Source organism: Lepeophtheirus salmonis, chromosome 8 (assembly GCF_016086655.4).
Source record: "Lepeophtheirus salmonis chromosome 8, UVic_Lsal_1.4, whole genome shotgun sequence".
Taxonomy (NCBI): Eukaryota; Metazoa; Arthropoda; class Copepoda; order Siphonostomatoida; family Caligidae; genus Lepeophtheirus; species Lepeophtheirus salmonis.
The window spans coordinates 27,785,549-27,797,774 of NC_052138.2; the positions used below are offsets into that span (position 1 = coordinate 27,785,549).

The 12,226-nt window shown below is 33.9% G+C and overlaps 1 protein-coding gene and 1 long non-coding RNA gene across 5 annotated transcripts; one reads left to right on the forward strand and one right to left on the reverse strand.

Annotated features, from left to right (window-relative positions):
• The first annotated feature begins 342 nt into the window (after positions 1-342).
• Positions 343-2,002, forward strand: LOC139906097 (uncharacterized). 2 transcript variants are annotated; one of them, XR_011781356.1, is made up of 3 exons: positions 349-765; positions 869-1,241; positions 1,303-2,002. It is a non-coding gene; the product is annotated as an uncharacterized lncRNA (long non-coding RNA). The 2 variants fall into 2 exon arrangements; XR_011781355.1 differs by having other exon boundaries at positions 343-1,241.
• A 52-nt stretch (positions 2,003-2,054) lies between these two features.
• On the reverse strand, positions 2,055-6,995 carry LOC121122484 (uncharacterized). 3 transcript variants are annotated; one of them, XM_040717492.2, is made up of 2 exons: positions 6,627-6,995; positions 2,055-4,508 (listed from the first exon to the last, which is right to left on the reverse strand). In XM_040717492.2, exons 1-2 carry the CDS (start codon positions 6,642-6,644, stop codon positions 2,607-2,609), a joined length of 1,920 nt encoding a protein of 639 aa, XP_040573426.1. In that variant the 5' UTR covers positions 6,645-6,995; the 3' UTR covers positions 2,055-2,606. The 3 variants fall into 3 exon arrangements, with proteins under 3 accessions (XP_040573426.1, XP_040573428.1, XP_040573427.1); XM_040717494.2 differs by lacking the exon at positions 6,627-6,995 and adding an exon at positions 5,391-6,607; XM_040717493.2 differs by lacking the exon at positions 6,627-6,995 and adding an exon at positions 4,587-5,349.
• Positions 6,996-12,226: the final 5,231 nt, after the last annotated feature.

Below are 12,226 nucleotides of genomic sequence, written 5' to 3' on the forward strand. Positions count from 1 at the left end.
TTAATTTGTTTTTGAACAGCTGTGGGTTTTTGAAATTTTTTCAAAAAAAATTATTTCTTTCTTTCCGAAATTTTTGATTTTTTTTCTAAAAAAAATCAAAAGCCAAGCCCCTCCCAAAAAATATAATCCTGCGACCTTAATAGTTAACTGAATATTACTATTTAAAGAATAGTTCTTTGTAATTATATAGATTGAATTAATTATCTAATCAATGGCGGAGTATGATATGACACGAATTCTAAACGAAGGCCTTGGATATATATAAATGAATATAAAAATCCAATTCGTTTGTAATACCCTTTTTGAGTTCATAATACGAAGATACAGCTGCTTTAAATCATACAAGAGTCTATGACTAATAAAAGAGGAGGAGGACTGCTTTATTACTTATTTAGATGATGTACAACTGGAGGGCAAAGAATTTCCCAAATATTTAGTAACTACGTCACTAGAACCACTAAGAGGTATTTCATAATTAGGAAAGTGCATGATAGAATGACGTCATCATACAATTCTACTTAAAAATGGTGGTATTTTTAAATAGTGATTAAGTGCTAGAGTAGAAGCAAAGTGAGATAAATGCCTACTTCGTGTTGTGTTCCAGGATGTGGATTAGGCTATTCGAAAGAATGCAAATATAATCAGATTGTTTTCTACTTTTATTACTCAGAGCAAGAGTAAACTTATCAAAATTAATGAAAATAGATGAAAGGAAAATACATTACACCTTTTTCATTTAAAAAAGCGAGCCGTTGATCTCTAAATGTAAGTTCAATGCAGGGTTGGAATCGTACAAGCACTGATATCCTAATTAGTCTTCTTTTTTTCTCTTTTCGGTCTTTTTTTTTATCGGTCCGATCATTTTTAGCATTCAACGTTCCTAATCGGTTTTTAAGTCCTTTAAGCCAATTAATGATGGCTCGAAAGGCTAATAATACGTTCTAACCAGTCACCTTCTACTTTTAACTTCAGGTAGCTTGTCTCTTTGAAAGAGGTTATGAACTATGATGAAACTTCAGTGACTCAATTGACGTATGTAGGTGAAACAACGTAATTTTAGCTGTTGTCGTTTCCATAAAAAACCAATACGGTCCGGTCCTACCACACACAAATCCTATTAAGATCGGATTGCAGTCTTTTTAGACCGATCTAACACTAATTCAATGCTCAAAGCAGTAACTAACGAGAAGAAAGAAGGAGGATAATCGACAGCTGACAATGTATACATAGTACATTTTTATGTAAGCGATATCCCCCCGTTATATAATCAAATAAATACAAATTATATTTATGATGAAAAAGGAATGACGTCAAGATCAATTGAAGAATAGAGGAATGACGTCTGTCATTCTGTGTTGTAGAAGAAAAAGTAGTGAATAGCTTATTCGTTCGGTCATTCCATGACAGATCCGTCAACCCCACCCCCAATAAGGAGAGATAGTTTTTTGTAAATGCTTGATCGATTTTATTTTTTTTTCAGTGATTTTTGTAGATTTTTTTAAATTTGTCTATACACAACGATAAATTAAAAACAGTATTTCTTTCTCTTATAAAATAATAGATAATTATGACTTATTATTATAAAGTATTTACACCGTCTAATAATTAATTAATTAATTAATATGAAGAAAACATAACAAAATAAGTAAGAAATTATAATGGGCAATTTTTTCCCCACTATGAAGTCTATAGTTTCCTTTAATACAAAAAACAATATATAACTTTTGAGCCTTTTAGTCGAGAGGGAAGGGTGGCAAAAGAGGGAGACCGTGGGCCATGGTTTAAATATATGTATTTAAATATAAAACCAAAATAAACACTATTTTGAGCATGTATATTGATAGTTTGACGTTTTAAAAGAGTATTTTGAATAGTTATTGATTTAGCTGCAAGTAAGACTATTAATTTTTTGATAGTAATGATTTTGCCACTAGGAAATATTGGTAGCCTTCGCCCCTCTGTAGTAGTATATTTAGGATTTTAGTGTGAAGTGTAAGCCCCTCACCCCCTCAAAAAAACATTTAAAAAAAATTATAGCCAGATTAATGAAAATATCTTTTGTCAAATTCTTAGTATTATTTTCTTTTTCAAAAAAAAATAAAATATATTATATTATACTATAATTATTATGTATATACTTTTTTGAATATCAAGAAACATTATTTCGTCTGATCCCAGGTACATGTCAACATAAATATAATATATCAACGTCTACGATTAATAATAATTTAAAATAATAATGAGAGAAAATCATAAGTTGTTTTTTTTAGAAAAATATCACAGCTGAATAATTTAGTTTTCTTTCAAAAATGAAGAAAAAAAAATAGTATATATAGAAGTGTAGCGTAATCATATTAAATTATGGAGACTGACAACTTCTGATGATGATGAAAAAAAAACGAAATAAAAACTGCAGAGAGTAGTAACAGAGTAAGAGTTTGGTACAAATAATATTTGCTTGAGTCTGACAAATTCAAAGAAAATTGCACGATGATTTAACGCTTTGTAGTTCTTCTCGTTCCTTGTCTTTTCATATTATTGTTTTGTATACATAATGACACAAAACAACAAGGGCTTAGGAAGGAAGGAGGATGAAAGAAGACTCATCAAGGGCCCACAAATATATGTTCATCATTGGGAAATGCCTTGAGTACATCTTCCGCACTGAGTTTCCATCCAAGTTCCTCGAATCCCTCATCTGCTGTGATGTTACATTTACTATTACTAATGACAATGTTATTATTATTGTGGTTGGGCTGTGTGCTATTATTGGTGGGGATAGGGGACGTGGGGTTGGAGTTTGGATTACCATTAGTTGTGCCCCACGAATGACCCCCATTCCCATTATTACTACTTCCATCCATGGAGCCTTGTGTTGCTCCAAAGGAAGAGTTATTGTTCAGGGGATCCAGGGCTGAGCCACTGGATAGATTAAGGACTGAGCTCCAATTGATAGCAGCAGTTTCTCCAACACCACTTTCCTCCAACATGGAATCTCCATCGATACTACCAAGATGATGAGCCGGGCTTCCGTAGGGTGTGGAACGGAACGCGGAATTAAAGTCTTTAAGTGTCATTTCGTAGGTGTCGTAGGGTGGAGAGGTCTGACCAGGGAAGGGGGTTTGTTGTTGTGGCTGCTGTGGTTGGGGCTGAAGGACTTGCAATTGAGTTGCCTGAGGTGGTAAAGGTGATGGTGGAACTCCAACTCCGTTACCATTGTATGAAGGGGCATCATTGCTACCGCTAGTACTCCAAGAGTAGAGTTCTTCACTACCATTGCTGATCCCACTACTGCTTGGAGGCAGGTGATTGTTATTGAAATGAGCCTGCTCGATCTGTTCCTTCTCTGCTTCTTCTTCTATGTGTCTGAGCATATTGCATATAAGGACAGATCTTCGTAGAGAGCCCTCATGGTTTTGTCGAGCGAGATGAAGTTTGTGAAGAGAGACATTGAGCATCCTGTTGCGATGATTTCTGTAGCAGAGAGAGGATCTCCGTTGTAGACAGTTGGAATGATCGCAGAGTGGGCGAGGGAGCATGTGGTGATGATGATGTCTCAATTGGGCTCGGCGTGCAGGACTTGAGTGATGGTTGTTTTGGTTTTGGTGATGGTGATGTTGATGATAGTAGGGTGACTTGGGCTGTATCACAGGTGTGACCGGGATGTGGTTATGGTGCGGAGAGGAGGATCCGTGATGGTGGTGGTGATGATGATGATGGTGATTCACGGTGCCGAGCTGTAGGTATGACTTTCCGTTTTCTGCGCACTCTATCCTTTGATCATTTTGTTCCAAGAATCCAAAGGGGGATGGGGGTGGAGAGGGGTGGCTTTGAAGTGGGACTGAGGCAGGAGGAGATCTTTTAAGCGCGGAGCCTCCTCCAGCTCCCCAGTATCGCTGCTCTAATGTTTGGGGATAAGTCCGTGTGGCTGCTGGGGATGCAGCCGTGGCGGACGTAAAGTCGTCTTCTTCGGATTCATCACTTCCAGAGTCATCCGATAGAGGTGGAGTAGGAATAGTTTCTTCTTCTTCCTCTTCGGAATTAGACGAAGACGAGGAGGATGAAGAACAAGATGAAGAGGTCGTGGAATTATGAAGGAGAGTTGGGCCGAGGGGATTAGGATGATGCGCCGCCGTTGCCGGGAGAGCTGCCATTTGTTCCAGTTCATAAATAGAGGGAAGAGGCGAGTGTTGTACAATGACTTTGGGCACATCTGAAGCGGCTGATCCCCCATTACTCGCCATCATTGGGGAAAGATGGACTTTTGTCCGACTTTGGTTTTCTTTGTTGTCTTCATCAAGGATGGTTTGAAGGGCTTCTTCCACCACACGGGAGGAGGCATCTTTGAGGACTTCGAGGCATAATTTCTTAGGAGGGTCTACTACTAGGCCCACTCCTCCAGTAGGAAGAATCTCTTCGGTTGTTTTTCGTTTGAGGCTTGGGCTAGGAGGAATGTATCGCTCCAGCGGATTAGTTAACATTGTGGCTTGAAGACCCATGGTTTCGCACTATAGGTAAGAGAAAAAAAAACAAGATTAATTAGTAATCATTGCATAATTAAATATAAATATTATCTCCAAACATACATTTTTACTTCTATACATAACGAACAAAATCTATTTCATGGGATGGACTCTAATTTGTAGTATGTTCTTGCTCTAAATTCAACGAACGCACCTTAGTCCTCTTTCCCCTCTTTAACCTACTACAAAAGTACGTTCTAGGAGTTCTAACCAACAGTTCTATTCAACTGTGAAAAGAAAGAAGATAAAAAAACCTATTTCTATTTTTCATCAAGGGCCGGGCGCGCTCGCCAGATGCCTCACAAAAATATCTACAACACTTTGTACAAGGTCTTCAAAATATATATATATATATAAAAGAGGATAGAGAATATTTCAATATATATACATACATGTATTTCAAAACCTCCTTTTACCGATGGTAAAATAGTTTCATTCATAGTTTGATTTCATAGAAGATTGCAACAGAGAGGGGGATTTTGATTCCATCATCCCTTTTTTTCTATTTTGAATTTTCCCTCCCTCTTACTATTAGTAAGTAAGTTACTACGTCTATGCATAAATTACCACGTGATTGACGGAAAAATATTTGATTGGGTCATAATTCGAGCGCAATTGCCTGCTCCTACTAGAGCAGTAGTTGTTGTTGTCTCTAAAGTTATGATGACTAACAAGAAATTATGTTAAAACATGCCCAAATAAAAAATTAGAAAAAAGAATCCGGCAAACAAACTTCATTATGAAAATAAATAAGAAGAAAAAAAGAAATATTTCAATGTGTGTGTGCATTGAGCCGACATCATCTCTTCTTCTTCTTCTTCTACAAATACATATAATATATTTTAAAGCTTGATAAAAAATACATACACAATGTGTGTGTGTGTATAGAGCATGTTTGTATGTCTATCAAAGAAGGAGGAAAGTGTCGAGAAGGTTGAAAATCCCTGCTCCTATATTTTTCCCTTCCATAGAAGGGAGTATTAGTAGTGACGATGCACCAAGAGCGGCAGGGAATTTCAACCTTCCTGACATAAAGAAGAAGGTCTACACCACCAACACTGTACTATTAGTAGTTGTTATTGTAGTACTCCTGCTACCTTATTATTCCCTTCTTCTTCTTCTTTTTCGACCTTAGGGAAAGATCGCGCGCGCGTATTTAGTTGTTATTATCCATGTAAAATATTAGTACTTTGTATAACTTAGGAAGGAGGGAGGGGGAAAGAAATGAAGGGAGCGTGCGAGGCGCAGGCCGGCCTTCCCTTCCATTGAGCTCACAACATTGAAGACAATTCTTCTTATAAAATAATAAATATTCGCCTATCATTTTTATTATTAATTGTAAAAAAAAGGAAGAAAGAAGAAGAAAATGATTGTAATAATAATCATTCAAAAAATTCGCGGGAAATTATGTAAAGGGATGATATTTGGACTCGCATACATTATTGCCTACATAAATGAATGTATGTATATTAGCAACATGTTTTGTAACGTATTTGAACATACAAGATAATAGTGAACGTTCATTGACGTCATTGCTACCCCTTTAGATGATGATGGGGATTTATATATAGTATTATATTATTTTGTAAATTAATTTGCGAAAATACAGAGGAATATTTTTTAAATGTCGTGTCTATTGACGTCACCATTACAAAATAATAACTACCCCAATAATTATTTTATTTCTCTTTTGTGGTAGAGATATATTTTTATTGTGTAAGTAAATTCGGGAAAAGAAGAGTGGAAGAAATATATATATAAAAATAATATAAATATTAATACGGGAAAAAGGAGGGGGAGGAATACGCAAAAAATAATGGGAAAGAAAGTGATGCAATCGAAGAAAAAAGAGGGGGTGCAAAAAGGGGGAGTGCATCAGCAGACATTGCGTCACAATTGCAATGACATCTCCATCTTAAAAGAGTTGAGTTGATGAATTAATTATGTACATATATTTTTTTTGTTTTGACAAATGAACTTGTGAATTAAATGTATATAAACTAAGTCTAATTACAAATAAACATAGAACCACAAACTCGGGAGTCGGGGATTGGAGATTTATAAGAGTATTGAGTATTGAATCAACTATCAAGCACTTCTCACCTGTGTATCTTCAGTCATGCTTCTCTCAACATTCCAAAAGGATCGGAATCGTATATCCTCGGCCTTGAATTAATAGTTCAATAAGTTTCCTTCACAGGTCGACGAGGAGTAAAGTTGAATCTGGAGATGAGTTAATTGTTTTCGTTGTTCCGGTGGAAAGTTGAGTGTTTGTTCGTGTATGTTGTTGTCACTTTAAAGACTTCTTCTATAGATATTAAAAGCCCTCGGCGTTCTTATATATAGTCGAATAGATTCGAATTCGTCTTATATTATATTGTATTATTATTAAATGTTATAAAAACTCGTTAAAAAAGCTAAGGAAAAATAAACGTGACGTTCCCTTCTCGAGCGCAGAGTTGGCAATACCTTGTCAAAAAATTTTTATTCTATTACTGTCTTTCTTTCTTTCTTTATTCCGCGGGAGCGGGGGCTTGCCGGGGAAAATTCCACGACCGGCCACGCTGCTGCTTCACTTCTTTTACATACATTTTTTATACTATGTACTACTACTACTTCGTTCATTTCTGTACTTTTATAGAAAAAAAAATAATATAGATTTTATTCTATTTTTTATCTGCTAAAAGGGAAATATATATTTTATTTATTTATTCTTCTTTTCCTCTCCTTACGACTGCATGATTATTATGGTGATGATGACCCATTCAAAATGCATGATTTTTCCCTTCTTTTATTTTATTTTTATTCACATAGGGGGTAAACTCCCCCCCCATACTCCTTTTTCATCCATTATGACGGCTTTTCCTTACATAGTTACATATTATATACTTCATCTTGCTTACTCGCGGGAAAAAAAAGGATGTTCTTTTTTTTATTATTATTGCTATTAGTTGTACGAGAATTATGTATTTATATATTATTCTGACGGACAAAAATCACCGTCTTTTTAAAAAGACCTACAGGTAGCTGGAGCCTTATCTCTCCGGTCTCAATATACATATATTAGTACACATTCATAGCAATATTTAGCACTTAATATTACAGCAACTATTGCTTAGGGTATTGTATTTATATTTATAAAAAAAGCATATGATCCATCACGGATGACTCCATTTCCAGTAGGATCATGTCCATTAAATATGATCTTATTTCATACATATGAGGGAGACACAAATTCTACACTTTGGCGGTAAGATTTTAAATTAAAAGAGACCTGTTTTACTATCATTCTTCCTTTATATATATTATTTATATATAAGAGCATAGATCCATCACGGATGACTCCGTATCCAGTAGTATCATGTCTATTAAATATGATCTTATTTAATAAATGAGGGATATACAAATCCTATACTTTGGCGCGTAAGATTTTAAATTAAATGAGATTTAAACCTGTTTTACTATCTTTCTTCCTTTTTATGTACATTTGTTTATTTTGCATTTCCATTCAAATTATCGCGCTTTTATATATTTTTTTTTTCTTCAAATTGAAAAAAGGAAGGGAGAAGAAGAAGAAGGGAAAAAAGAAAAGGAAGGAAGAAAATAAAGAAAGGGGTGATTCGAATAACCATCATCCTCAATAGAGGACGTTCTTCTCATCCTAAAAAAGTAGTCGGGTGAGTGAGTGAGTTATCGACTATCGTCGTTTGACATTCCCGGGTATTCCAAGAGAGTGCTTCTTCTACTCCTCACAAACTCACTCACTCATTACCCCACATTCTCTCTCCCTGCTTCCCTTATTATTTTGCTGTTATAAAGAAGAAGAAGGCGTGCGCGTTTTATTCCATAAAAGGTCGCTTCCTAACTTGAATAACGCTTCTCTCTCTTCTATAAATATAAAGATAGACATATATATATATATATAAAACCTTTGTGCGTTGTTATCCTTCTGTGAACTAATAACTAACTATACAATATTATTATTGTATGCGTGTATGTACTAGGTTATAGTTGTACGAAATAAAGAATGTATATGTATTTCGTTGAAGCTTAAGGAGTCCTGCTGGAATTAATGCTTCTTCCCCTCTCTCTCCTCCATGAGCCAATCTCATTTTGCATTCGTGACAAAAAAGAGAGTCCTGGAGAAACCCTCATTTTTCCCTTTCACGAAATATATATATTTTTGTTTTGCAAAAAAGGGCTCTCTTTTTAAATTATTAATAGTTATGTAGTCGAAGTAGGAGAGGGGGGAGAAAGGGAAAAAAGAAGAAGACTGAGCGGGCAACACACATTTCAAATAATATATAAGATAAAATAAATGTACAATAATAATTCGGCAAGCCTTAGATAAATTTTTTTCTTTCTTTTTTAATGAAGGCTTCATGTAATAAATAAATAACACACATTTATTCTTTTCCCTCACGTTGGTCAACATGGTACTTGTCTCATATCAATTATATATCTCGGATATGTCCAGTAAAAGGGGGGTTGGGGGGTTGTTGTACCGAGAGTGACTCATGGGAGGACAAGAAGGAGGCTTCCTCTACTCCATTTTTCTTTGTTTTCGTTCCCTACCAAGACAAAGGATCTTTGTCTTTGTAGATATCATACATATATTCATGATGACTGACTTCTTTTACGCCCCTGAAGCCATCCTCACTCCATCCAGGGGACGAGGAGTAACCAAAGAAGACTTATTATCATTGTACTTTCTGTTTCTAGTTTCAATCTAGGTAGTCTACTCTAGCGAACAGCTGCTCCTTCCTTCATTCCATCACAACTTCCCTTCTTCACGGGCGGCTTCATGGTTGTTCAAACACGTTTCGCTGAAGGGAAGCAAAATACACAACGTATATATACAAAAGATAGACTCAACTACTAATATAGGGGCCCTATACTGACACTAATAATATACTTGCAGACCATATTGTCCCTTCCCTTTAACAAAATAAATCTTCAAACCAGCCTAACGCACGGAAATGTATATAAAAATAGATTCAACCTGATGCATATAAGCCCACCACGGGTACCCTTTATTGATTTATATCAAAGGATACAAAACATATTGACCTCTGTCCCTCCTTTTAAGCAAAATATACTGTTGTCTTCCATAAGGCCCAAAACACACAGAAATTGGTAGAAAAAATGGAATCGACAAAATATACACAGCCCCACCAACAGAGAGCCCTTACTGACAAATATAATTTATTGTAGGGTTCAACCCTAGCAGTACATATTGTAGTTTGTCTTTTACCTAAGACAAAATAACTTTGTGCCTTACCCTAAGCTTAAAACGTACAGAAATTGATTCCAAATATGTAAGCAACCACAAAAAAAAACAGGCGACAACAGAAGTCCTTTTCTTATTAATATAATTTATCTTAGAGCCCAACATAAACAAGACATTCTGTACTATGTTTCTTCTATTAAATTATATACATTTGTGTTTTTGACCCGGTCCAAAGCACTCAGAAATTGATTTCAAATATACTGGCAACCAAAAAAATATAAAAATAAACGGCTACAACAGAGTCCTTTTAGAGTCAAATATAATTTATCGATGGGACAAACGTATCTGTACATCTTGCCCTATGTCCTTTCTCTTAGATGAATACATTTGTGTCAATCAACGGACCCAAAGCACATAGAAATCAGTACAAAAAATGGATTCAATAAATTAAAAAAAACAGTCCAAAACAGAACCCCTTACTGACAAATATAATTTATCTGAGGGCCTTATATATAATATAGTATTTTTGTTAGAGTTGTATAAAAAATGACCAGCCGGTATGTAAAAATAAAAGAAACCCAAAAAGAACGACCAGCTCTAGATTTATGAAATTTATCTCCAAAAAATGTAATTTTTTATGAACAGCTATGAATTTTTCAAAAATTCAAAATTTAATTTTAAAATTTTTTCCCCAATAAATTCTTTTTTTTGGGAATAGCTATGTATTTTTGAATTTTTTATCCAAAAAATTAAATTTTTTGTGAATAGCTCTAAATTTTTGAAATTTGTTTCCAAAAAATTAAATTTATCATTTTTTTTCAGGGAAATTCAAATTTTATTTCTAAAGAAATTGTAATTTCAGGATTTTTTATTTATTCCAAAAACCATGGCCCCTCCCCCTCCAATATAATCATGCAGACGCCCCTGGACTTATTTCAATAATGATTCTCAATTCCACTCTGAGTCCAACAAATACTTACGTTAATAACTCCCTAACAAATCATCAGTGTTGATCCCTGTATTGCATGATCACAAGCACTAGCGATTACTTAATATTCAGATGTTCTCTCTTCAAGAGCTTAGGAATAATCATAAAAGTTTTAGAAAATATAAAACAAATCTTCAGATTACAAACTAATAAAAAAAATCAAAAGCGTTTACGTCATATTTTATGCAACTCTAACTATTCTACTTTCTCTTCTTTCTCTCAGACAAAAATCCCCTCTCATAATTATAAGAGTCCTTTTTCGCTTCTCTGCTGGGATTGAAATTATATTTCAATATATTTAATCCAGACTTATAACTTTGTACAATGTCCTTCCCCTCAAATGGCCGCACTTCCAAAGTACTTGTTGGCCTCTTTGTAGAGTTTCATGTCTCTCTATGGACCAGACTTGGCAGTATGTATTAAAAAATATAACTTAGTTGATGAGAGGTTCATAACTGATAAAAAAGGACAAAGCTAATACACAATTTTAAACCAATGGCCTGGTAGACAAGTACCATTGTAGAATGGATGTAGAACAGTATGTCACCTGTTCCGTTTTGGGCAAGATATATGTACGGGTTAAAATGTTTTTGTAGGAAAATACTTTGGAATAAACATTTTTTTTTCAAATGTAGGGCCCATTTATACTTTTAAGAGGACATTCTTTTTTAAAATGACCTTTTTTTAGGAGAAATAATATTTACATTATTTTTATGAGAGTAAACCTTTCTTATAAATGACCTTGTTTTTTGTTTTTTTAGAAAAAAAAGGTCATTACTACTTCCTTTTCTTTTGAAAATATACCTTGTGCACAAATTTTCCCTGACCAGGTTGTTAGGGCATCCGCAGGATTACGTTGTTTTTTTAGGGGGGGGGAGATTGTTTTTTTGATTTTTTTTAAATCCAAAAATTTAACTTTTTTGCAAAGAAATTTAAAAATTAATATTTTTTTGGAAACAAATTTAAAAATTTAAACTTTTTGGCAAAAATATTGTGAAATTAATTCTTTTGGGAAAAAAAATTCACAAATTGAATTCATATATAAAATATATATATGAAATTTATTTCAAAAAAATTCAAAAACAACAGCTATTACCAGAAAAATTTAATTGTTGGGAAAAAAATTCTAATATTAGATTTTTGTGGAAAATATCGAAAATTAAATTTTAAATATTCATTTTTTTGGAAAAAAGTTTTAAAAATTAAATTTCATTTATGAAATTTTATTTCAAAAATCATCAAAAATCAAAAAAGCTATTCACAGAAAAATTTAATTGTTGGGGAAAAAAATTATAATATTAAATTTTTCTAAAAATATATCGAAAATTAAATTCGAAATATTTAATTTCTTCGAAAAAAATTTCAAAAATTAAGTTCTAAAGTTTTAAATTTTTTTGGAATTTTTTTCAAAAATCGACAGCTTTTCTCAACAAAAATTAAAATATTAAATTTTCTAATAAAAAGCGAAAATTCCTTAATTTGAGT